The following is a 27,754-nucleotide window of genomic DNA, read 5'->3' on the forward strand; positions in this document are numbered from 1 at the left end:
ATCTCTTCTGGAGTTGGCAGCGGCAATTTTGTCCAAAAGTCAAACCCGATTTGGTGTGGACTTTCGGATGAAATTCATTGCGGTATCAAGGTCAGATTTTGTTTGAGCTTTCCGCAGCAAATATGACCCATAAAGGAGTTTTTCAGAAAGATATTTATTTTTTTTGTATACACCTGCCACTTACCACAAAAAATGAAGGGCCTAACCCCAGTTCTGTAAACCCACGACTGCATCCATTCTGATGTGTAGTGATTGCATCATCATCCTTTTAGTCATTGCGGTCACGTGGTGGCTCATTGTTAACATTCTGCCCCGAAGAAAGCACAGGAAAAGTCAACAGCAGGCACAGGAACTGTTTCAGCATCTCTTCTAGTATGGGCACAGGGCCGAATATGTGTGCAAAGAGGAAATGGAGCATTTGTCTACATTGCAAGTAATGACCACAAAAAAAAAAAGCCTCCCTCCTTTCCCTCTATCATGAGTGCAGAATAATGTTCATTCAGGAGTTACAGCCTACGCTATGGCCCACCACTACGGTTTTTAAAGTCAAATCTCCCAGCATTCCTGTACAGTAATCTGATGTAGGAACAACTAACAGTCACACTACATTATAGCAGCTCAGCTAAGCTGTTATGGGTGTGTCTGACAACAATCTTGTTGTCTGTTTCCAATGACAACATCCGTTCTGTGAATGCAGCTCTGAAGTATAATACAGGCAATTCTATATGTGAACTGTCAAAGGTGGACATACCCTTTAATGATTTCTTCCTCTTGCAGGATGGTGCAGCAGCTTGGTGTGGACTTTGAGAAGAGAATTGAAGGCTCTGGCGATCAGGTGGACACGCTGGAACTCTCTGGAGGTGCCAGGATCAATCGAATTTTTCACGAGCGCTTTCCCTTTGAGCTTGTGAAGGTAAATCCAACCTCCGATATATGTGAAGGCATGGCTGTTTTAAAGATCACGTCTAGCTGCCATTGAATAGAACACACTTGTGTACATTGAGTCATTGAAGGCCTGTCCTGCTCATGTCCTGCTGACAATAGGATATAGGTCATCATACTTCTCTTGCGTGGCTATGCAAGAAGGACATTTTTAGCGTCTGGATGTAAACAAAAGAATGAGATTGAAAATGTATACTGAAAATGTATGAGTTACAGGAGAGATCTGGGCATGATCAGGATAAGTTTTAAGCCTCTGAATGAAAACAATAATGTTTCCATTCAGTGACGGCAAGCTAAGCTATTGAAACCGGTGAGAAATTGAAACCATTTATTACAGAGCAGAACTTAGTCTCTGTCACCACATTATAAGTGGCCTATATTGTACATGATGTGATCGGCGCTGTAATGTAGATTACAGCGGTGTTTTTTATTTATAAAAACGATCATTTTTGATGGAGTTATGACCTATTTTAGCTTTATGCTAATGAGATTCTTAATGGACAACTGGGCGTGTCTTTTACTTTTTGACCAAGTGGGCGTTGTACAGAGGAGTGTATGACGCTGACCAATCAGTGACCAATCAGCGTCATACACTTCTCTCCATTCATTTACACTGCACATAGTTATCTAGCTAGATCACTATGTGCAGCCCCATACACACACTAACATTACTGAAGTGTCCTGACAATGAATATACATTACCTCCAGCCAGGACATGATGTGTATTCAGAATCCTGACACTTCGCTAACGTTTGTGTGAGATTTACAGCAAGTCCAGCGTAATCTCGTTTTAATTGACAGTTCTCAGAGTAATCTCGCGAGATTACACTTGCATTGCTGTAAATCTCACAGAAATGTTAGCAAAGTGTCAGGATTGTGAATACACATCTCGCCCTGGCTGGAGGTAATGTATATTCATTGTCAGGACACTGCAGTAACGTTATAGTGTGTTTATGTGACTGCAGATAGCGATATAGTAAGATCACTATGTGCAGTGTAAATGAATGGGGAGAAGTGTATGACGCTGGTCACTGATTGGTCAGCGTCATACACTTCTCTCCACAACGCCCACTTGGCCAAAAAGTAAACCTCGCCCAGTTGTCCATTAAGAAAGTCATTAGCATAAAGCTAATATAGGTCATAACTCCGTCACAAATGATAGTTTTTCTAAATAAAAAAACACTGCTGTAATCCACATTACAGCGCCGATCACATGATGTACAAGATAGGCCACTTATAATGTGGTGACAGAGCCTCTTTTACATTATACAATGATTAAACGTTCAAAACTTTTGATATGTCACTGACATGTCAAAAGATTTTTAGTCGGTGGGGGTCTGAGCAGTAAGACCTCCACCAATCTCAACGCGGCTGAAGCGTTCTCGTTGAGCGCTGTGCGATTTTTAGGTTCTGATCGGCTTTCCTCAGAGCAATGTACGGGCTCAATAGAAAGTCTGAGTCTGTACACTTCTCTGAGGGAAGACTATCAGAAACGAGTCAGCACAGCGCTCACCTGAGCACTTCTGCCGTTTTAGTAATCGGTTGGGGGTCTTGGTGCTCAATCCCCACAGATCAAAACTACTGACTTATCAAAAGTAGGTTGTCTCATGTAGAGATCCTCTTTTAATCTCTTATCAGGGCATATGGGGGGGGGGGGGGGGGTCTCATCTATAACAGCAGAGTGGAAAAATCCTTTATCTCCTTAACGCCGAAGGACGGCTATATCTGTCCTCAGCAGCTGCTAGTTCGCGCAGGAGGACGGATATATCCGTCCTGTGATCGCGCGGGTACTGACAGCGTACCCATGCGATCAGCGGCAGGAGCACGGCTGTTATACACAGCCTGGCTCCTGCTGCAACTGCCGGAATCGAAGCGCGCTCCGATTCCGGCTGTTTAACCCATTAAATGCCGCTGTCAATAGTGATATCGGCATCTAATGTGTTTGACAGAGGGAGGGAGCTCCCTCTGTCACCCGATCGGCGCCCCCGCAAACAAATCGCGGGTCGCCGTCGGGTTTCCATGACAGCCGGGGGTCTAACAAAGACCCCCAGGTCTGTCTTCAGCATCTGCCTGTTAGGCGATGCCAGAGGCATGACCTAACAGGTTGCCTGTCAGTTTTACACTGACAGGCAACAATGCTTTTGTATACTAAGTATACCAAAGCATTATATATGCGATCAGCAGATCGCATAGTGAAGTCCCCTGGTGGGACTTAAAAAAAAAAATGTCAATCAGTTAAATAAAGTTTGTTGAAGAAAAAAATTATAATTACAGTCAAAATCAAATAAAACTACTTTTTTTTGTCCAAAAAGTGGTTTTATTCAGTAAAAGTGTCAAAACAAATCACACATACACATATATGGTATCCCCGCGATCGTAACAACTTGACCAATAAAATTATCACATTAATTAAACCGCCGGATGAACGGCGTCCAAAAAAAACCCAAAAAACAACGGCAAAATTCTCTTTTCTCCCATTCCCCCCATAAAAAATAAAATAAAAGTTAATCTATAAGTCCTATGTACCCCAAAATAGTACTAATGAAAACTACACATTGGCCCGCAAAAATCAAGCCCACATACGGCCACATCGACGGAAAAATAAAAAAATGACGGCTTTTGGAACGCGGCGATGCAAAAACAAGTAATTTTTTTCTAAAAGGGTTTTTATTGTGCAAACATAGGAAAACATATAAAACCTTTACATATTTGGTATCCCCGTAATCATGCCGACCCATAGAGTAAAGTGAACATGTTATTTACGCTGCGTAGTAAACGGCGTAAATTTACAACGTGAAAATCAATGCTGGAATAGCTGCTCATTTTCAATTCTCTCCTAAAATAAAGTTAATAAAAGTTAATCAATATATTATAAACATCTAAAAACGGTACAATTACAAAATACAACTCGTCCCGCAACAAACAAGCCCTTATACGGCTACGTCGACGGAATAAAAAGTTACGACTCTTGGAATGCGACCGTGAAAAAACAAAAAACAGTCCTTGGTCATTAACGTGCAAAATGGCCCGGTCATTAAGGGGTTAAGGAAAGATGTTTTTCTTGTTTATTGAGGTAATGTAATTGTTTGACTTCCGCCTTTTACTTCCCTGGCACACGACCTGTGTTTAACCCTCACCTTTCTTTGTACCCATTTAAGATGGAGTTTGACGAGAAGGATCTACGGAGAGAAATTAGTTACGCCATCAAGAACATTCATGGTGTGAGGTGAGGACTTTCTGCCTGCGTGTTTTGTTTTTTTAAATCAAAGTTGCCTCATCCCCCACAGGTCTTATCACACGCCCCCTAACCCCCGATCCCTCTAAACAAATTCTCGTCTCATCTGTACAGGACAGGTCTCTTTACCCCTGATATGGCCTTTGAGGCTATAGTGAAGAAGCAGGTGGTGAAATTGAAGGAACCGTGTCTGAAATGCGTGGATCTGGTCATCCAGGAGCTTATTAACACTGTGAGACAATGTACAACCAAGGTGAGCCTCATCTCCTCGCAACCAGCGCTAGGGTCTAAAGGTTTCCATACACATCGAATTCAAGTCGGCCGGGCCCGCTGATTTCAGCGGCACCAGCCGACCATCCAATGTTTATGGGGGGGGTGTTCTAACTCTTTCCTGACATGTAGAGTCCTTTGTTATCACAGGAGATAAGCTGCCGCCAGAAGTGTCTAGCAGCCACTTATTCCCCTCGGCCTACAGTAAAGGACCTTTCTATATTTTCTTTTGCTAGATCTCCTATAATTGTCGTCTGTTCGGTCACGGGTCCAGCTATCCGGTGTATAACTCTATTAGGCCAATGGCTAATTCAGAACAGGAGCCCTTATGACCTCACAATATATTTATCTGGGGTCCAATATAGACCAAGCAAATTAGTGAGTCACGTCTGGACTACGTGGCTTTTATGGTGCCGTCACTGTTTCTTAGGAGTCATTTGTATCTGAGATCAAGTTGGGGCTATGACGTGAATGGTCCAGGGTTGGATGAACCAACCCAAAGCGGTCTTAGAGGAGTTGTCTAGTTTTAAAGAAAACATTTTCATATACCCTATTCTGAATTCTTAGAGGGGGGGTCCCATGTTCAGGATCATATCTTGTGCCCAGAGTGGAGTGTTTACAAAGAGCGTCTCCCAGTAGGACCTGTTCTGTATTACTTAGGACCACATGTTTAAGGTAATGGATACTGTGTAATACTTCTTTTCCCCTGTGGTGGGTCTGCAGGGAATTTAAGCACTTCCGCAGATAGAGCTGATCCCTGGGGGTACCAGCATATGGACACTTTGTGAATTGCGATCAGTCGAGACCCTTCTAACAAGTAGGTTATGTCCAAGTCAGAGAACACCTTTAAAGGGGTTTTCCACTGCCACACAACTGATGACCTATCCACCAAATAGGTCGTCATTGGTATGATCGGTGGGGGCCTGACATCCGGACCCCGCACCGATCAGCTGCTCCGGGCACCGGACGTCCATGCCGGAAGCAGATGGCTCCTGTGACGGAGTAGCGGCTGAGCTATTCCACGCCGGAGCAGCTGATCGGTGCGGGGTCCGACTGTCGGTGATCATATACTGATGTTTTTTTTATTTTTTATTAAATTCTTCACAATCCGTCTTGCTCAAACGAACTTTATTACTGCGACGCAACGCAAGCCAAGAGGCAGTAAATAATAAGTAACAATCACCAAACCTAGCATGACAGTGTGACACAGTGCAGGCTAATCTATGCTATACATCACACCACAAGCTACACTAACTTTCTTCCATTCACTAAAATCAAACAATAAAGCATTACAGACAAGTGATGGGGGGAGGGTGTGGGAAAGAGGGGACGGGGAATCACAGGCCCGAAGCTTTGAGAGGCAATACACAAGAAGGGAGAGTGGGGGGGGGGGGGAGGGGGAGTATCAGTCCTCTTCCTCATCGACGTCCGGGCTGTCCCAGGTGGAATGGTCTCTGAGCAGGCTGTGGATCAGCCTGTAGCAGTCCCGGACAAGCACACTCCTACTCCAAAGAATTATGCGATTTCTGGCAAACCATATAGCGTCCTTAAAACCGTTTATAAGGCGCCAGGCCTCCTGGATTGCTCAAACCGTGTGAATCCCAGGAAATAGTCCGTAAAGTACCAAGCGGTACGACAGTCTGTTCCTGGGAACTGAGTCCTAGAGTTCGTGTTCCAAGGCTTTCAACAGACCCTGTGCAAAGGGGCACTGCCAGAAAGTGTGCAGACTTTTCCTCCATGAAGGGGCACCTGGGGCAGTACCGGGTCTTGCACAGGTTGCGGGCATGCATGAATGACCAGAGTCAGTCCTCCCTGGATGGCCATCCATGTAATGTCCTTATGCCCGTTGGGCAACCTGCCAGATGACACGTTGGTCCAAACAGTCTCCAACGTGTCGGCATGAAGCCCTGGATCAGACTCCGCCAAGTCTTTTGCTCTGATGTGCTTTTGGATCACCTTTGCTTTCCACAAGTCGGGCTTAAAGAGGCTCTGTCACCACATTATAAGTGCCCTGTCTCCTACATAAGGAGATGGGCGCTGTAATGTAGGTGACAGTAATGCTTTTTATTTAATAAAACAATCTATTTTCACCACTTTATTAGCGATTTTAGATTTATGCTAATGAGATGCTTAATGCCCAAGTGGGAGTATTTTTACTTTAGACCAAGTGAGCGTTGTACAGCGGAGCGTATGACGCTGACCAATCAGCGTCATGCACTCCTCTCCATTCATTTCCTCAGGGTATAGGGATCCTTTTAGATCTCTATGTGCTGTCTTCTACTAACACGTTAACAATACTGAAGTGTTTAGACAGTGAATAGACATTCCACGGGATGTCCATTCACAATCCCTGCACTTCGTTACGGTTTCTATGGTAGTTACAGCAGAGGAAGCGTAATCTCGTTGTAACCTGTCATTTACCGCGTAATCTCACGAGATTACGCTTCCCCTGCTGTGACTACCACAGACAGAGTAACGAAGCGCAGAGATTGTGAATAGACATCCCGTGGAATGTCTATTCACTGTCTAAACACTTCAGTATCGTTTATGTGTTAGTATAAGACAGCACATAAGGATCTAGCAGGATCCCTATGCGCTGAGTAAATGAATGGAGAGGAGTGAATGACGCTGATTGGTCACTGATTGGTCAGCGTCATACACTCCCCTGTACAACGCCCACTTGGTCTAAAGTAAAAGTACGCCCACTTGGGCATTAAGCAACTCATTAGCATAAATCTAAAAACGCTAATAAAGTGGTGAAAATAGATCATTTTATTAAATAAAAAGCATTACTGTCACCTACATTATAGCGCACATCTCCTTATATAGGAGACAGGACACTTATAATGTGGTGACAGAGCCTCTAAGACCCTCCAGTTGATGTTCCCTCACAAACGGGACAACATCTCCATAGAACCAGGGAGCGTGCCAGTTATAAGGGAAGGAGCTGTCCCACTTGTCCCAGCCAAAACCTCGCCAGAGGGGAAGGAGGAAGAAGCGGGACATGGCCTTACCCGCAGAGCTGTTTGCTGTCCATAGAGTCCTTCGAACACAGTCCCATACAAAGGTATCCGGTTGATAGGTCATCAGTTGTCTAGTAGTGGAACACCCCTTTAAGCTGGCCGTAAACATGTAGATTTACACCCCAGCTAATAATGGAGAAAAGTGGTTTAACCAGTTCAGGTCTGGGGTGTTTTGAGCTTTCAAAACCGGACACTGTTTAGCCATTTTTTTAGTATGCGTTAGTTTAACAACTAACTTTTTTTCATTTGTTGGGCTACCAACTTTTTTTTTTTTTTCCCCCTACTGTACACGTTTTTAGGATTTCGACGCTTATAGTTAAAAAAATAACAAAATTAAGTTACAGAAGAAATCAGCCCTGATGTAGTGAGAATAGTTAGACCCAGCATCAGCCTCCTCCTACCGGCATCCCAGCGATCATGTGATTAGTCACATAACCACTGGGACCAATAGAAGCTGCGACACTCATTCAGCGCTGTGTACGTGAGAACCGAGAAGACCGACGCGGTGAAAACTCGCCAATATCCTTGTTACAACTCCATAAATGTAAAAACTTTCATGTATAACCGGCAATATGTTCCTCATTGGTAATCTGTGATCCTAGGATTATATAATGAATGGAAAATGAATGTGTTGTCTTTCCGGACATGGGTATATTTGTGATCTGTTTGCCACTGCCGTCTCCTCCCTCATTGTCCTTTTACTAACGTTAACCTCTTCTTTACTCCTCCCTAAACTATGACATCACTGGGTCAGAGGGCATCGCCTCAGACAGAGGGTAAACATTCAATAAGTGGTCTCCATTTTCAGAGTGTATTCAAATCTGGTGACGCAAGATATATATATATATATATGTATCAAGACACGGGTCTCTTCTGCATATTACCGGACACCAACTTAGTATCTGATCCTGTGTGTTATCAGTCTACATATAGGTAATGGTTCACATGAGCTAGAAGAGTGGACTCTCTGAGTGAAGAAGCTGTATTTACTGTGTCAGACCTGTAGGTGGCAGCCTCGCGATTCTGAGTATATACCATACGGTCACGTACACACCTTCACAGCACTTGACGTGGGTGTGACTGTCAGGGGTTAATCTGTTTCGACTCACTCAGTCTACACTCCAACACACAACCCGCTGCCACCACATACTGAGTTCTGGGCCGATACTGCACTTACTCATCTCCAGCAGTCTTAGGGTTAACACATCTAAGGCTATAGATTCTTTATAGCATTAGGCAGGGTTTCCACAGGGTGTTTTTATCACATTTTTTTTTTCAGCGTTTATATTGCATTTGCTTTGAAAAACACAGTTTACGTTTTCGGCCGGGCGTACTTGTCACTAGATCATAGAAGTTGAACTTACCTGAATAGCGCTGTGTCCCTGATTTTTGTTTTTTGTTTTTTCTTTTGGACCCCTTCCCCGTTCCAGTGATATGGTCCACTGTTGTGTTGGCTCTCTATATGTTAATTTGCTGTAGTTAGCCAACAGGGTGGAGCGAACATCCCTGCTTCTGATGCTGACCAATCAGTGCGGGGCTGTTTAAGGGTAGTTCATGCCCTATTGGCTAGCTATAGCAAATTAGCATATAAGGAGCCAACTTAACAGTGGGCCATATCTTTGGAACGGAGAGGTCCAGAACAAAATCCAGCACTGGAATCGGGCAGACAGCGCTATTCCTGTCAATAAACCAGTTCAATTATGTGAACTAGTGACAGGTCCTCTTTTAGCCCAATCACGCAAAGTTACGTCGTTTGCGCTAATGTGTTAGTGCCTTCTCACGTAACTCTATGTGATGGTGATGGAGCGGGCTCCGTGGCTGAGCCAGCGCCATCACCAGCGGGTGTCCGCTGTATATTACAGCTGACATTCCGCTGTAACGGCCAGGACCGAATCTAACCCCTTAGATGCAGCGATCAAGCATCTAGGTGATTTCTAGCCTGTCTGCATCCCTGCGTCGCGGATGCCGGTGGTTGCTATGGCAACTGGAAGCCTAACAATGGCCGCCTGGATGGCCAAGCATGGAAGCCTTTTAGGCACTGCCCAGAGGCGGGGCCTAAAAGGCTTAACATCAGGGCCAAAAAGATGGCGCAGGCTCATAAGCTATGGCAACCGGAGGCCTAACAATGGCTGCCTGGTCTGCCTAGTACGGAAGCCTATTAGGCCCCGCCTGCAGTCGAAACCTAATAGGCTTGCTTTCAGTGAATAACTGACAACTCTAATACCCTGCACTATATACAAAATGAAAACAATTCCAGAATCGCTGTTTTTTGTTCTCCACCTCTTCCAAAACATGGAATAAAAAGTGATCAAAATGTTGCATGGTCCCAAAATTGTACCAAAAAAAACCTACTGCCCGTCACGCAAAAAAACAAGCCCTCCCACAGTTTTTTTTGATAGAAAAATAAAAAACATAGCTCTCAGAATGTGGTGATACAAAAAATAAATGATGTAAAAAAAAAAGTGGTTTTATTGTGCAAACTCTGTATAATATATAAAAAATACTATATACATATGGTATCGCCAGAATCGTATTGACCTGCAGAATAAAGTAAATGTCATTGCGCATGGGGAACGTCGTAAAAATCAAAAAAAATAAAAAACATTGTCAGAATTGGTCACCTTGCTTGCCAGAAAATGGAATAAAAATTGATCAAAAAATGGCATGTACCCCAAAATGGTACCAATGAAAACTACAGATAGTCACGCAACTAATAAGCCCCCGCACCGCTCTGGTGAAGAAAAAATAAAGTTCTGGTTCTCAGAATATGGCGACACAAAATGTGCAGAGTGTTCCAAAAGCAGATAATATTGGGCACCATTTATCACTGCGACATCGGCCACATATCTGCGGATTATTATTTACCGCATTATTATACCCTCTTATTATGCCCTGATGTATTATGTACTCCGCCCAGCTTACATATACCCTGATGTACTCCTCACATATTACATACACCCTGATGTACTCCGCACAGTTTACATATACCCTGATGTACTCCGCACAGCTTACATATACCCTGATGTACTCCGCCCAGCTTACATATACCCTGATGTACTCCTCACAGCTTACATATACCCTGATGTACTCCGCACAGTTTACATATACCCTGATGTACTCCGCCCAGCTTACATATACCCTGATGTACTCCGCACAGCTTACATGTACCCTGATGTACTCCGCCCAGCTTACATGTACCCTGATGTACTCCGCCCAGCTTACATGTACCCTGATGTACTCCGCACAGCTTACATATACCCTGATGTACTCCGCACAGCTTACATATACCCTGATGTACTCCGCACAGCTTACATATACCCTGATGTACTCCGCACAGCTTACATATACCCTGATGTACTCCGCACAGCTTACATATACCCTGATGTACTCCGCCCAGCTTACATATACCCTGATGTACTCCGCACAGCTTACATATACCCTGATGTACTCCTCACAGCTTACATATACCCGGAGGTACTCCACACAGCTTACATATACCCAGATGTACTCCGCACAGCTTACATATACCCTGATGTACTCCACCCAGCTTACATATACCCTGATGTACTCCGCACAGCTTACATATACCCTGATGTACTCCGCCCAGCTTACATATACCCTGATGTACTCCGCACAGCTTACATATACCCTGATGTACTCCTCACAGCTTACATATACCCTGATGTACTCCTCACAGATTGCATATACCCTGATGTACTCCGCCCAGCTTACATATACCCTGATGTACTCCGCACAGATTACATATACCCTGATGTACTCCGCACAGCTTACATATACCCTGATGTACTCCTCACAGCTTACATATACCCTGATGTACTCCTCACAGTTTACATATACCCTGATGTACTCCTCACAGCTTACATATACCCTGATGTACTCCGCACAGCTTACATATACCCTGATGTACTCCTCACAGCTTACGTATACCCTGATGTACTCCGCCCAGCTTACATATACCCTGATGTACTCCTCACAGCTTACATATACCCTGATGTACTCCGCACAGCTTACATGTACCCTGATGTACTCCGCCCAGCTTACATGTACCCTGATGTACTCCGCCCAGCTTACATGTACCCTGATGTACTCCGCACAGCTTACATATACCCTGATGTACTCCGCACAGCTTACATATACCCTGATGTACTCCGCACAGCTTACATATACCCTGATGTACTCCGCACAGCTTACATATACCCTGATGTACTCCGCACAGCTTACATATACCCTGATGTACTCCGCACAGCTTACATATACCCTGATGTACTCCGCACAGCTTACATATACCCTGATGTACTCCGCACAGCTTACATATACCCTGATGTACTCCGCACAGCTTACATATACCCTGATGTACTCCGCACAGCTTACATGTACCCTGATGTACTCCGCACAGCTTACATATACCCTGATGTACTCCGCACAGCTTACATATACCCTGATGTACTCTGCACATATTACATATACCCTGATGTACTCCGCACAGCTTACATGTACCCTGATGTACTCCGCTCAGCTTACATATACCCTGATGTACTCCGCACATATTACATATACCCTGATGTACTCCGCACAGCTTACATATACCCTGATGTACTCCGCACAGCTTACATATACCCTGATGTACTCCGCACAGCTTACATATACCCTGATGTACTCCGCACAGATTACATATACCCTGATGTACTCCTCACAGATTACATATACCCTGATGTACTCCTCACATATTACATATACCCTGATGTACTCCGCACAGATTACATATACCCTGATGTACTCCGCACAGATTACATATACCCTGATGTACTCCGCACAGCTTACATATACCCTGATGTTCTCCGCACAGCTTACATATACCCTGATGTACTCCGCACAGCTTACATATACCCTGATGTTCTCCGCACACATTACATATACCCTGATGTACTCCGCACAGCTTACATATACCCTGATGTACTCCGCACATATTACATATACCCTGATGTACTCCGCACAGCTTACATATACCCTGATGTACTCCGCACAGTTTACATATACCCTGATGTACTCCGCACAGCTTACATATACCCTGATGTACTCCGCACAGCTTACATATACCCTGATGTACTCCGCACAGCTTACATATACCCTGATGTACTCCACACAGCTTACATATACCCTGATGTACTCCGCACAGATTACATACACCGTATTTTTCGGACTATAAGACGCAGTTTTTAGCAAGATTTATTCTTGCTAAAAAGTCCTTGCGTCTTCTATTCCACGGTCAGGGGACCTGGTAGTGCCTAAACAGCAGTTTACGTCCACATATATGGCATCACCATACCCAGGAGAACCAGCTTAACAGTTTGAGATATTTGTCTGCAGTGGCACAAACTGAGCACCACATAGTGGGCACTAAAATGGCTTATCAGTGGAAAATTGCAATTTTCACTTTGCACCATCCGCTGAGTGTTTATTTCTAATTTTAAAAAAAAACAAAAAAAACTGCGGGGTCAAAATGCTCACTACACCCCTTCAAAAATGCTGTGATGAGTGCAGTTGCTAAAATAGAGGTCTCTACTTGGGGGTTTGTTATACTATTTGACCTCCGAGCCCTTCAATTGTGGGTCAATGCTGCGAAAATCACCAATATAGGCCTCAAATGAGCATGGTGCTTTTTCACTCCTGAGCCCGGTCATATGTCCAGGCAAATGATAAATACCTTGAGGGCTGTAGTTTCCAAAATGGGGTCACTTAGGGTTTTACACTGTACTCTGGTACCTCAGGGGCTTTGCAAACGCAACATGACGACCGTACACCAATCCAGCAAAATCGGCGCTCTAAAAGCCAAATGGCGCTCCTTTCATTTTGAGCTCTGCCATGTGCCCAAACAGCAGTTTAGGGCCACACGTGGGGTATTGCCGTACTCTGGAGAAATTGAGTAACTAATTGTGTGGCGTGTTTTCTCCTATTACCCCTCATGAAAATAAAAAATTGGCAGCTAAATCTACAAATTTTTGGAAATATTAAATTTTACATTTTCACTGCCTAATTCTAATAAAATCTATGAAACACCTGTGGGGTCAAAATGCTCACTTACACCCCTAGATGAATGCCCTGAGAGGTGTCGTTTCCAAAATGGAGTCACTTCTCAGGGATTTCTACTGTACTAGTACCTAAGGGGCTCTGGTTTTTAGGTGCCATGTCGCATTTGCAATCCAGCAAAGTCTGCGTGCCAAGTAGCGCTCCTGCCATTCTGAGTCCGGCCGTATGTCCTAACAGATGTTTGACCCCATATGGGGTATTGCCGTACTCGGGAGAAATTGCTTTACCAGTGTTGGGGTCCCTTTTCTCCTTTATTCCATGTAAAAATTTGAGAATTCTGTTTCAGAAAAAAAAAATCATTTTGTTTTTATAGACTAATTCAAATAAATTTAGCAAAAAAACTGCGGGGGTCAAAATGCTTACTATACTAGGGTTGTCACGATACCAGAATTTGGACTCTGATAGCGATACTTTGTGTAGTATTGCGATTCTCGATACCAAAACGATACTTTTGCCAATCATAAGAGAAAAAAACACAAAAATATAAAAATCTTCAATTTTCTGAACATAACCTTTTTATTGGATTTTATCTGATGAGAACGGGGGACCGAAAGTCCCCCGAAGTGCTCCATGAGACTGGAGCGTTTGTGAGCATTCTCGGCCAGCGCTTTATTCATTTCTATGGGACCACGGTCTCCGGCAATGGAGCTCTGGCTGAACATGCTCACCAACGCACCATTCTCATGGAGCACATCGGGAGACTTTCGGTCTCTGTTCTCCTCATCGCTGGGGTCCCATTGGCCGACACCCATCAGTCACACGTATCCCCTATCCTGTGGGAAAATCTCTTTTATAGTTATGGCAACATTAGGGTTAATGTGGGTCCCATTAACCCTAATGTTCCTCAATGCTGGCTGAAACAAATAATAGTGCCTTTATTTTAGGATATTGTTCTGCTCGAACACCTGCCTGGGGCTTTCCTCCCAGCGAATACATTGCAGCGAGGTCCTGATTCCAAACTTAAAGCGTGAGCGAGACCGGTACATCAACAGGAACCCACTGCCCGTACCGTTTGCATCATTCTCCCCCCTCCCTGCCCCTACACACAGAAGCAGATCATCATTTGGTGGCAGCGGAAACAGGAGGGAGGACTCGGCTCATTATTGGTGGCAGTGGGAAAGGAGAGGAGCGTTTCCCGCTGCCATCACTGAAGGAAGAGAACATTGCGGGTGCTGTACAGTGTGCGCGATGTTCTTCAATAGTAAGTTGTGCGGACGGACCGCTTAGTATCGAAATACGTAAATTGACGGTATCTAACAGTTTCCCAGCGCACAACATTGAAATAGTATTGAAATTTTGATGCATTATGCATCCCTAAACTATACCCCTAAATACATTCCTTGAGGGGTGTCGTTTTCAAAATGGGGTCACTTTTGTGGGATTTCCACGGTTTTGGCACCATAAGACCTCTTCAAACCTGACATGGTGCCTAAAATATTTTCTAAAAAAGAGGCTCCAAAATCCACTGGGTGCTCCTTTACTTCTGAGGCCGGTGTTTCAGTCCATTATCACACTAGAGCAACATGTGGGATATTTCTAAAAACTGCAGAATCTGGGCAATAAATATTGAGTTGAATTTCTCTGGTAAAACCTTATGTGTTACGGAAGAAATGAAATGAATTTAGTTTAAAAAAAATTACATTTGTAAATTTCACCCCTACTTTGCTTTAATTCCTATGAAATCCCTAAAGGGTTAAAACACTTTCTGAATGCTGTTTTTGAATACTTTAAGGGGTGCAGTTTTTAAAATGGGGTGTTTTTGTAAGTGTTTCAAATATATAAGGCCCTCAAAGCCACTTCACAATTGAACTGGACCCTATAAAAATGGCCTCTTGAAAATGTGAGAAATTGCTTAAGTTCTAAAGCCTTGTAAGGTCCTAAAATAAAATAAAAGATGCAAACGTAAAGTAGACCTATGGGAAATTTTAATTTGTAACTATTTATGTGGTATGATCTGTTTTACAAGCAGATACATTTAAATTTAGAAAAATCATAATTTTTTGCAAATTTTCTCTAAATTTTGGTGTTTTTCACAAATAATCGACAACATTTTTCCACTAACATAAAGTCCAATATGTCACAAGAAAATAATCTCAGAATCGCTTGGATAGGTAAAAGCATTCCAAAGTTATTACCACATAAAGTGACACATGTCAGATTTGAAAAAAATGGGGCTGGTCCTGAGGGGCAAAATGAGCTTGGTCCTGAAGGGGTTAAGAAGCACATAAAAACCCCAGCAAAAATGCAGTAAAAACGCTGAAATAGGTGAAAACGCCTCATGGACACTGAGCCTAAAATGACCGAACTTATTAAAGTTTAAAGCTTTAATATAAAAAGTAGAGCTTAGAAAAATAGATAAAAATACAGAAAGCATGGAAAACTGTTACAAAATAAAGGGGGGAAATAACAAAGTTTTTAGAGTATCTTTTACTTCATTCGGGTTAGGGAGAACAAGTGATAACACGTCTCAGACTTGGATCCAGACGTTAACCATATTGTGGCCGGTTACAAACAGACATTCTCTCCTTCATTACACATATTATAGAGAAACCGCACAATGCCGCCTTAAAGAGGTAGCTATTTGCATAGCTCAACCTCCTACTATATCCAAAAGGCAAGGGGATTAATCGGCATTCTGGGATAATGGGCGGAGCTATGCAGATTGTTGCCTTACGTCTTTGCATTCAGTGCCACCAGGTACCGCTAGACCATTTCTAGATGCATTGGCCGCCCGGCTTCCAGGGTTTGTCCAGACCTGGTCTTGCATAGCTAGATTGTTCCCTGGTCAGGATTGACAGCCTGGGCTACAAGTCAGCCGTGCCAACCACTCATTCACCGAACCGGGAAATGGGCAGGCTGGGCCTCATACGTGAGTCTTGTGAGACCTATGGAGCTATATTGTCCTTGTCTGTCTTGATACATAGATTTACCATCTTGTCTGACCATGTGAATCTCCAACACTCACTAACCATTCATTGATGCTGCTTTGTTGGAGGATATTGTATTTTCAGTTTAACCCTTTCACGGCCTGGACCATTTTTACACTTTGGACATACAGAAATAAAACCTTTTTTATCAAATTTAAAAAAAAAAAAAATCATGTATTTTCATACCCATATATCTTTTTTTAAAGAAGACACCTGGCAGATTATGAAAATGCTACCTAGCACTTTACAGTCACAGGTGCCTTCATACAACTTTGCCTCAAATGTAATGATTTGTATAAAGTGAGGTTTGTGGCAAAAAGCCTGACCCAAGCAGAGCATATAAAAAAAGGTTTCGGTATCCCCCCTGGGGTCACTGCAGGCTGTACAGGGGTAGGGATAACCGGAACAGGCTGTGATATATTTCCTCCTGCTCTCACTAGCAGCTTCCCCTCCTCCCTCCCTTACACAGACAGTAAAACTGCTCCCCGACTTAGAACAAGGGCTGAGCCCCAAGTATTGTATCCAGAGCTCTGCGCCTAGTATCATTTGAAAGCTAAAATTCTGGGCTTTAATATGATCGTCCTAAGCTCCAGCCGTCTTATTCTAGTCACGGAAAACATTCAAAATAATAACCTGTTACATACATACATCCATGGCGGTGAAAGTGTTAAAGGGGGTTGTACAGGTTTAGAAAAATGGATTTACGTATTTTTTTTTTTTATTGAAACTGCGCCACTTCTGGGCTCCGTCTGGTATTGCAGCTCATTCCCATTCATGAGAAAAGGGGCACCCTGTGATAATCAGGGCACAGTTTTTTGTTTTTTTTTTATATATATATATATATATATATATATATATATATATATATTTTTTTATTAACTATCATTCGGAGAGGAGCTAAAAGTCAGTTCTGTTAGGGGTTTTGTAGCTGGAACCCTCAACGATGTCAACAGGGAGACCTGTTCATTTCTTTCATAGGAGCGGTAGCCATACATACATACATACATACATACATACATACATACATACATACATACATACATACATACATACATACATACATAGTAGAACACTTGCAAGTCCAGAAACTCTCCTTCGTTTCAGTGGCATGTGACCATGTGCCCATCTGTTTGCTGAAAATGGGAAAGGTGGGCGCCTAATTCTCCAGATCATGGATATCCGGTTAATCCCTGTCCCGTCATCTGACTTTAGTGACCTGTCCTTTGAAAAATCCTTAGTTTCGTTCATCAGCAAACCTCTTTGACAGTAATTGCTGTCTAATCCAGTGCTTAATATTCCGGCACCTGTGAGGGATGCTGGATTAAAGGTCGTACGCTGCATGCGAAGGCAAACAAAGACTGCTGCATCAGAAAATGAAAAGAGGTCCTCCACCTAAATTTTATTTTAAACAAATCTGTATAATACACATAGAAGAGAGGAAAACCCTCCTATGCTCCACGCTCATCTCGGTGACCATTTGAGCCGAAGACCTGAGTGAACTGGTAGACTGGTTGCTAGGGATACCAGATAAGACTGGTTGTTAGGCAGTGTGTTCATAGCAACCAGTCTGTGACTGAATTGTCACTGGGCCGAGAGGACCATGCAGTTCCCATGTCCGCACATGTTAGAAGAAAAAAAAATATTCAGGGGGAGAACCTCTTTTTTATTATAAGCAAATGCTTGATGTATCTTCATAATACCAGCCATCCATTATCTCACTCATGCATGCTCAAACAGCTAAGTGTAAGCTTGTGAGCCAAGACATCCCTCGACCAAAACATTCTACACAAATCCATGTGATTTTGACAATTTAACTTTTTTTTCTTTCATTCTGCATAGCTTGCTTCTTACCCCAGACTTCGAGATGAGAGTGAAAGGATTGTCACGACGTACGTCCGAGAGAGGGAAGGAAAAACAAAAGAGCAGGTTGGTGATTACCACTAAAAGAAATCCCATGTCTTGCCTTCTCCTCCTGATTATGTCCTAGGCAATCAGCTAGATAGATTCCTATTGAAACCTCAGTAGGAGGAGAAGTTGGCTACTTCCTTCCTCACTAAAGTCCTCCATTGAAGACTAAATTTGCCATTAATCCTTAAAAATTAAGGTAATAAATTGGGGTCAATAAGATGGCTTGTCTTGTTCACGATGGACAAATAAACATTTTGGTCACTGATACCATATTTTACAGTCAGCAGGCATAGACTCGAAACTTTTCACAAAAGTATTGGAGTGGGAAGGTTCTTTCACACTGATTTCCAATGAGAACTTCGAGAGGGAGGGGGAAGCCTTTGGGTGACTAAGTGACAGAAAAACAGTCCCAATAGCGTTAATATGGTTGCTAATGGTTTTAGACAGCTACTTCCTGCCCCGGAAACTAAAGGCAGAAGAAGTCTGGCGTTTTAGAAGGGATGAGGACAAGCACAGTCCCGCTATCTTTTTTTTCATTGGAGGTACACTTGAAGCGTCCTCTGATGCCAGCGAATACCCTCTCCCCTCTATGTCCACAGATACTCCTCCTGATAGACATTGAGCTGAGTTACATCAACACCAATCATGAGGATTTCATTGGATTTGCCAAGTAAGTGCCCCCTCTTCTGTACTTCATGAACTCTGACACCGATCAATGAAGTCGCCGCTCTGTCGGCTGCATGGGTTTGCTGTTGCTCTGTTTTTATGTAACATTTCTGGTTTCTTTAAAAAAAATATATATATATCAGTTATCTTAGGATGTTGAGTGTAAACCTTTTATGGAAATTATGGGATGTATCGCTGAAATGAAAACTAAGGAAATTGTGTCACTGCCTTTAGCAAAGTGACTGTAGGAGCGAAATCAGAAAATCCTTAGTAAAAGGATGAAAGTGAATGTCAACGTTTTAAGTCATTCTCAGGTTAAATAAAAATCTCTGTGAGATAGATAGATATATATAGATAGAGCTAATACACACACACACACACACACACACACACACACACACACACACACACACACTTTACTGTATTCTACTGTGCTCCCCCTAGTGGTGGCTGAAGGCAGTCTGAATGCTATGTCTATGCAGAGGTTTTGGAGAAACAGACCTCCAAATGTTAGAAGATCGCAGGGTTGTGTTGCGACATCGCAAGTACTGCTTGTTCGTGTCGACCGAAAACCCAAAGACAACACAACACGGCCTTTAGCATGCAATAAAGAGAAATATTTGAAGGAATAAACATTTAAAATATACAAACCTATATGGATGAAATAAAATCACAAATGCAACCTATACATTAGGACCAAGAAAGAAAAAGCGCGGTAGAAGTGGCAGAAGTGTAAATTGTGTCAAGGTCCTACAGGAGAATACCAATGGGCGCTGAGAGCAAGGAATAAATATCAAGAAACCATAAAACATAGTGCAACGAGGTATTGAAAGTCTCACAGTAGAGGCAGACATTGATTAGCTCCATATAGAAAACATAGCCGCCATGTGTTGATATAGTAAGAACATAATGACAGTACCTGGAGATACAACTAGGTGAAAATTGGTGAGCAATGCCACCGCCACGCTCCCGACATGCCATGTGTTCCGAAATGGACACGACAGTCGTGAAAAATACACCTGTGCGAATTCCGGTCACAAATCACAAAGGATTTTGTCAGCATAGACTTTAAGACTCTCAAACAAATGACACCCTTAAAAAAAAAAAATAAAAAAAAATCCGGGTTTAATGCAACAGCATGTTGTAGACAAAATATTGTGAACGCGCGACGAGAGTATAACCCTAGCCTTAATCAGCGTAGATTTTTTATTTATTTAGATTAAAAGCAAATGGTGTTCAAGGGCGGACATTCACCTTCACAGCCAAGTTTTGTTATTCTCCCAATGCATCTGGAACGAAAAATGAAGCAACTTTGTACTAGGTCTTTATTAAAAAAATGTCTGCCATTTTGTTTCTACAGCTCATATGCTAACGGACTACAAGCCCTATATAGTCTGATCCTGCAATTGCACTCCTTCCATTTCTCCCCTACTTTATGCACATATTCATTCAGTAAGTTAGCAAGAAGCAGACAACCGATAGAATCGAGTATGACTGTGGGGACAAACGACACCGGATTTGTTTGTAGTCTCTTACCGTGGAGACACGGTCTGTATATGAGCGGTAGAAACAAAACGGTAGAATTTTTTTAAATACAGATCTAGTGCAAAGTTGCTGCATTTTTCTTTTCAGATGCTTTGGAACAATTAAAAATTGTGTTCCAAAGGTGGATGTAGCCTAAAGCATCTCTGTCGCCACATTATAAGTGGCCTATATTGTACATGATGTGATCGGCGCTGTAATGTAGATACAGCAGTGTTTTTTATTTAGAAAAACTATCATTTTTGACGGAGTTATGACCTATTTTAGCTTTATTCTAATGAGTTTCTTAATGGACAACGGGGCGTGTTTTACTTTTTGGTCAAGTGGGCGTTGTGGAGAGGAGTGTATGATGGTGACCAATCAGTGACCAATCAGCATCATACACTTCTCCCCATTCATTTACACAGCACATAGTGATCTAGCTAGATCACTATGTGCAGCCACATAAACACACACTAACGTTACTAAAGAGTCCTGACAGTGACTAGACATGACCTCCAGCCAGGACGTGATGTCTATTCAGAATCCTGACTCTTCGCTAACGTTTGTGTGAGATTTACAGCACAGCAAGCGTAATCTCGTTTTAAATGACCGTTTACCGCGTAATCTCGCGAGATTACGCTTGCCTTGCTGTAAATCTCACAAACATTAGCGAAGTGTCAGGATTGTGAATAGACATCGCGTCCTGGCTGGAGGTAATGTATATTCACTGTCAGGAAACTTCAGTAGCGTTAGTGTGTGTGTGTATGTGGCTGCACATAGTGATCTAGTAAGATCACTATGTGCTGTGTAAATGAATGGAGAGGAGTGTATGATGCTGATTGGTCAGCATCATACACTCCTCTGTACAACGCCCACTTGGCCAAAAAGTAAAACACGCTCAGTTGTCCATTAAGAAAGTCATTAGCATAAATCTAATATAGGTCATAACTCCGTCACAAATCATTGTTTTTCTAAATAAAACTGCTGTAATCTACATTACAGCGGCGATCACATCATGTACAAGATCGGCCACTTATAATGTGGTGACAGAGCGTCTTAAGTAAAGCATGTGTGTTAACCTATTTGATACCAAATTCTAATACCCGAGGATGGATTGTGTCACTAATACGTGTGCTTTTATTTTCTCAATGCACGTTGTGTCCAGAAGAAGCCTCTGAATGGTTTGATCTCAAACGTTCACCGGTTGTTGTTGTTGTTGTTGTTGTTGTTGTTGTTGTTGTTGTTGTTGTTTTATTTCCCGCTGTGACCAGAATCCAGTATCGCTAACATAGCAGAATGGTGTGTGTTTAATCGATATTGGTGTAGTCTAGGAGTCTGCAGCCTGTGGCGCTCTATCTGTAGTCCTACTACAACTCTCAGCATGCCCGGACAGCCCAGCAGCACAGACTGCAGACCATTGGTGTTGTGGTTGCCTCCGCTTAGGGCTCGTGTGCAGCCGCTATGTTGTCGGTCTCCTCAGGCTCGTTTTGTGGCTTTCTCTCCTATGTTTTTCTTGTCGCTGTCACTTTTGACCTGCACCCTCTCTCTCTTTTCTCTCTCCATCCTCACGATCATCGCTCACTTGCTCCCCTATTCTCTCACATCCCAGCTGTTATACCGAGCAGGTCGTCCCAGGGTGGGTATTTCACCATGTACCACCTGAGTGTGGGCATACGTCTGTCTGAGTGCTTGTTGTGTGTGGATGATAGAAACATGGGCTCAGCATTCTCGTTCAGCTCATTCACGGACCTCAATCTTTCCTTCACGTCATTCTGTATATGTCTGTATCTTTCTAGTATTAAAGGAAATCTTCAGGATCCCTCTTAGGTCTTGGGATATGTGTGGCCACTATCTTATAATCCTCATTTTCTCACTGGTGATGGTTTAATTGCTTGTACACAGCAGCCAATATGAACAAGCAGAGCTGCAGTGTAAAGCAGGGAGAGAGCAGTAGCCTGAGCCTCTAATAAGAGGCGGTGGATTTCAGAGTACAACCGGCTCCCAATAGCTGAGCTGGAGTTGCAGATCATAGCTGTACTCTTAGGTATTACCCATAGGTAATGACTTTTCCCCTTGCGTGGGATACGGCTTATTGAAATCAATAGAATTTATTCTTCGTGGAATGACCTAGCTATTAAAGACATCATTTTGTTTTTTAAGCTAAATACGTTTAACATTCTGCGCTGATCAATTTCTTAATATATCTTTATAGTGGTCAGAGCTTCAAATCCCCTTCATAGACATCAAGATAACCCACTGGCTGTCCGAATCCACTAGAGGGAGCTTACTGTATACAATTTATACTTTGAACTCAATAACTGTATGCAGTGAGCTCCCTCTAGTGGCGGCTGCAGGCAGCCAGATTGTTGTTGTTGTTTTAAATCTATGATAAGCAGACCTTCTACCGCTATAAACATATGTTATGAAATTGACCTTAAAACGACCTGATGAGCAGAGATTCACTGTAAATTAGTTTTCTGGCATATAACATGGATGGCCTGTCCTTAGGATGTCCTAAATATATGATCTGGGGGGGGGTTTGACCCTCGGAATCCCATCGATCAGCCGTATAATGGGACTGCAAAGCTGATTAGCAGTTCTTGGTAGGTATTCACTCTCCTTGTGGAGATCCAGCTGGTCATGAGTCTTAAGGGCAATGCTTCCTAGGGATACAGTATGCAAAATAGCTTCCTCCAGGAGTAAGAAAGCTGTCTCTCTAGTGCCACCTACAGGTTACCACCCTGTAAGTTAATGTCTAACCCTTTAGGGTATGTTCACACAGAGTTTTTTTGCAGGCAGAAAATTCTGCCTGCAAAAATCGGCTCTGTTTTTTGTTTTTTTTAAGTGGTTTTGGACCACACGCGTTTTTGATGTTTTTTTTGCCGCGATTTTTGCTGCTTGTCTTTGCCACTTTTTTTTTTTTTTCTCACGGTAAAAAAACACCTCCAATTTCGCCTCCAAAGTAAATTTCAGCCGTTTTTGCTGCGGTTTCCACAGCAAAAAACTCTGAGAACAGGGCCTTATCGACCCCTACTCTGTACTGACGAGGAGCAAGAAACGGTCTACAGATGGATGTCCCTGATTTGCATAATCACCCCAGTCCTGTTACAAGGGCTCTATAGAGGGTTGGACATTGGCTTACAGGGTAATCACCTGTAGGTGGCACTATAGACCGTTTCCTTCTGGAGCAAGACTGCTGCATGAACCATAAAGGGGCCTGGTGCTGTAGTGGGCGCCGCAGAGCCGTCTTTCTGCTGGTGGGTGTCTGGGGCTCAGACCCTTGCACATTGATGGTTTGTCTTATTGGGTTGTCTAGGTTTTTTTTTTATTAAAAATGTTTTTCCTTTTTTTTTCCCTTTTGCTCTTTGTAGTATTTTGCATCTGCACAACATGAAGTTGCGCTCCGGTCATTAGAATCACCCTCTGCTTGCTTTTTTTGCAGTGCACAACAGAGGAGCACCCAGCTGAACAAGAAGAGGGCCGTCCCCAACCAGGTAACTGTCCAGCGCCTCCAGCAATCACCAAATAGTCACGCTTGTCAGGACCAAGTCCCTAAACGGCATCGGCGCCTAGGTAGCCGATGTCCGTCACCAAGAGTCATGGCGTTCCCTTCCTCTGTACCGCCTCCTGTGGCTGTTAGGGAACTACAACTCCCAGCATGCCTCTGCCAGCCTTGTTTTGTAAGAGCATGCTGGGACTTGTAGTCGGGCCACGGCTTGCGGATCTCGGCTCTAGTCGTACCTGGAGACCGGATGATTATAAGGAGACGCTGGAGCCCGCAGCCCGCCGGATCTGTCCCCCTCTGTCCTGTCTCTGCTGTGTCCTCTGCACACCATGCATGTGCGTCTATAATATCACAATTCGCATGGACACGTAATTTTGCCACTGACGTTGTTGTTGTTTTGGGTGTGATGGGATTTTTAATATTAACTGTATATTAATTGCATGTAATTTTCTCTTCCCCTTCTCTTTTTTTTTTATTTTGCCGCTGCTCCATTCTGTGTGTTCTTCTTCTCCACTCATATATATATTTTTCCCATTGTCCCTCCATAACGCTCGCTCTCTCTGGTCATTCAATTCACTCTGTCTTCCCGTCCTGTACTGTGCTCCCGCGTCACCTTAATCTGTGACTCCTATGCTTAACTCAGGGAGAGATTCTGGTAAGTACCTGCTCAGTGTGAGTAACCATGCTTTGGCCAGGAAGAAATGGAAACCACCGCAACCGAAAAACTGACAAAATTTGACATTCGTAATAAGGCGTGTATATTTTTGCAAACCCCTCCATAGTAAGCAGAGCCAGCCTTCAGCAATATTTTCATAGGACGGCTCCCACGGGACTGTTGAAAGGGCCAGCAGAAGTCCTGTAGAGCAGTGGTGGGTAACCCTTTATATCCTGAGCGCCCCGAGGGCCACTCATTACATTCAATATATGGAGGCTCCCCTGAGAAACGGTCCTGTCACATGGTCTCCTACTGTCTTGATGCTGCCACCTGCTGGTCACATTAATTATGTCTCCTCCTAAACTGTACTAGACAGGTTGAAGTAGGGGAGCCGGTGCAGCATGGAGGGTATGTTGCCCACCCCTGCTGAAGAGGAATCCATGGCCAGACTGCCAAGTCCTCCTGATTTGCTACTTCAGACGTCTGCTGGATTGTCAGATGCTGGATGAGCAGAATTATGCAGCATATCAGGTCTGCAGTTCCCTCTTACCCCTAGTGAACAAAACCGAGGGGCTAAGGAGTTTTCTTGCTGACCCCTGGGCTCACATGCAGTGTAAATGGCTGCTGCTTGTCACATTGTATTGGCCTGGTATAAGGACACAAAACACTGTACACAATATACGCAGTGTAATAGTATTCAACCCTTGCTCTATCTGCCGGGTGATGGCACTTAAAGGGACTGTACAGGTCTAGAAATACGTGGCTGCTTTCTTCCAGAAACCCTGCCACACCTGTCCACAGGTTGTGTGTGGTATAGCAGCTCCGCTTGAAGGTAATGGGGTTGAGCTGTAATAACTGTGGACAGGGGGAGGAGTGCAGACATGGTTTTCTAATCCTGTACAGACCCTTTAAGTGCCATAGTGAAAAGGAAGTGCCATTACTTGATGACTTATAGCCACACGACTCATTAGTAAACCTGCTCACTGTGTGATTGGTTAAAAAGAATCCTATGACACTGGCACTACCTCTCTGCTCTGCTTACATTGGCAGCAGGATAGATTATGGGGCTCAGATTTCCCTTGTTTACAGGGGATTGTTACCTTGATCCTCCTTCCCTTTACACGTCATAGTTGGTTCTGTTCACATCTACGTTTGGAGCCTCCATCACAAATGTCGGGAGAAATAGCACTACGTGCAACGCCGGACTCCTTGCCGCAACCCGTCAGACCCTATTGTGAGTCACTGGGGTCCGCCAGGTATCGGGCATTTGACGGATCCGGCGGTGCGTTTTGGCTTCTACACCTAATGGATCCCAATGGGGAATAAAACGTGTGGTTTCCTTTCGATGGCTAAGGAATGGTTTGTTTTGTTACAAAGTCAAATCTGAACTGCTTTGAACCTACGGCTTTTTCCGGCTTGTGGTCCCTTTGCTGTCATATCCGGTTTACCGTGTGCCAGCTGTCATCTGTCACTTACAATTCTCACCCTCCCAATCAGATGGGCAGCGTCCTGCGTGTAGAAGGATCAGGGCAGGGAGTGATTCTAGAGCCTTGACTATAAGGCCGGGTTCACACACAGTTTTTTTTTTGCAGGTGGAAAATCTGCCTCAAAATTCCGTTTGGAAGTTTGAGGCAGATTTTGCTCTGCCTGCACGCCGATTGCCGCTGCGTTTTTCGCCCGCGGCCATTGAGCGCCGCGGGCATAAAATGCAGCGAAATACGCTTTCTCTGTCACCCATTGATGTCAATGGGAGGTCAGAGGTGTAATCGCGCGAAGATAGGGCATGTTCCCCGTCTCTCCCGCGAGCAGTAAAACCGGCTCCCATTGAAATCAATGGGAGGCATTTTCGGCGAGTTTTGTGGCACGGTTTCCGCGTCAAAAAAACTGTGAACACAGCCTAATAGTAGATGTATGTGGAAATCACCACCATACATTCAAGTACATTGGTGTAGAAAGGAGCAATATGAAGGGCATGGTGTCGGGTGGCAAATTTATTTTCTGTACTGGTTGGCATCCCAGGAATGTATTTAAATTGCCTTGTGCTTGCTTTGCCGGTTGGCCAGTATGTACGCTACAATTTGCCACGCTGGGTGGCATTAAAGCTTTTGTTAAGTGTTCCTGTCACCTACAAACGTTGGAGGTGGCCATTTTGTATCAGATTCTTTCAAGATCGGGCCACAAAATGGCTGCCTGACAGATTCGATATAATCAATGTATAGGACACAAGGTAAGTGGCACCATCCAGACTGGTCGTTAAAATGAGTATTGACTCTGTGTGCCAGGGGGCACAGCAACATTAAAAACGCTAGGGTCATGGGTGCACCAGTAAGTAGAAATGCTCCGGGAAAGCTGGGTGACCGCTAATTTGGCCACCCGTACGGCTCATACTGGAGTTGATCATCCAGCTTTCCCAGACTTATGAAAGGCAACCTGACTTGATTTTTTTTGTGGCTATGTCTATGCAAATTTTGCCATTCCGGATTCTGGGAAAGCTGAGTGAATACCCCTTATAGAAGCCATATTTGTGATCACCCAACTTTCCCAGGAGCAGATCTACTAGATCACTATTTTTTGTATTTTTCACGCTGTCTGCCACGGTTCACCATAGAAATCAATGTTTTTATTTTACCCACAAGACGCGTCACACGTGAAAAGTGTCCCAGACTAAATGTGGTCCGTATCAGCCAATCGGAGACCTCGTCCGCTCCTCCTGGCTGCTGGGGGTAATGAGGACTCCTGATACATGATGCCCGTCTCACCTGCACTAATGTCCCTCTGGTGACGGACGTGTGGTGCAGGACATGGAAACTTACCGTCAGCCGCCATCTGTAGGAAACGTTCATTCATTTTCTCCTATTATAGTCCATGGGGGTGATACAAAAATGTCATAGACCGGACATTCTGCGGTGTGTGTGGGGGGGGGGGGGGGGAAGACTTCTCCGTTCTACTCCATGTATTTATTTTTTCTGGTCATATTCATTATGATGTAAC

The 27,754-nt window shown here is 43.7% G+C and overlaps 1 protein-coding gene and 1 long non-coding RNA gene across 4 annotated transcripts in view; one reads left to right on the forward strand and one right to left on the reverse strand.

Moving 5' to 3' along the window:
- The window catches only part of DNM2 (dynamin 2), a 104,803-nt gene that overhangs the window by 50,051 nt on the left and 26,998 nt on the right, over nt 1–27,754 (forward strand). For 2 of the 3 annotated variants that reach the window (XM_075859000.1, XM_075858998.1), the window contains exons 8-14: nt 778–913; nt 4,101–4,168; nt 4,292–4,430; nt 18,345–18,431; nt 19,013–19,083; nt 24,046–24,097; nt 24,752–24,763. In XM_075859000.1, the coding sequence (XP_075715115.1) occupies nt 778–913; nt 4,101–4,168; nt 4,292–4,430; nt 18,345–18,431; nt 19,013–19,083; nt 24,046–24,097; nt 24,752–24,763 (565 nt within the window). The remainder of the gene's footprint in view (nt 1–777; nt 914–4,100; nt 4,169–4,291; nt 4,431–18,344; nt 18,432–19,012; nt 19,084–24,045; nt 24,098–24,751; nt 24,764–27,754) is intronic. The other variant, XM_075858999.1, reaches the window with a different exon arrangement.
- LOC142750158 (uncharacterized) lies at nt 180–27,673 on the reverse strand. The gene is made up of 3 exons (XR_012882575.1): nt 27,577–27,673; nt 752–1,100; nt 180–307 (listed from the first exon to the last, which is right to left on the reverse strand). It is a non-coding gene; the product is annotated as an uncharacterized LOC142750158 (long non-coding RNA).

The sequence above is a fragment of the Rhinoderma darwinii genome, chromosome 3 (assembly GCF_050947455.1).
Source record: "Rhinoderma darwinii isolate aRhiDar2 chromosome 3, aRhiDar2.hap1, whole genome shotgun sequence".
NCBI classification, from domain to species: Eukaryota; Metazoa; Chordata; class Amphibia; order Anura; family Rhinodermatidae; genus Rhinoderma; species Rhinoderma darwinii.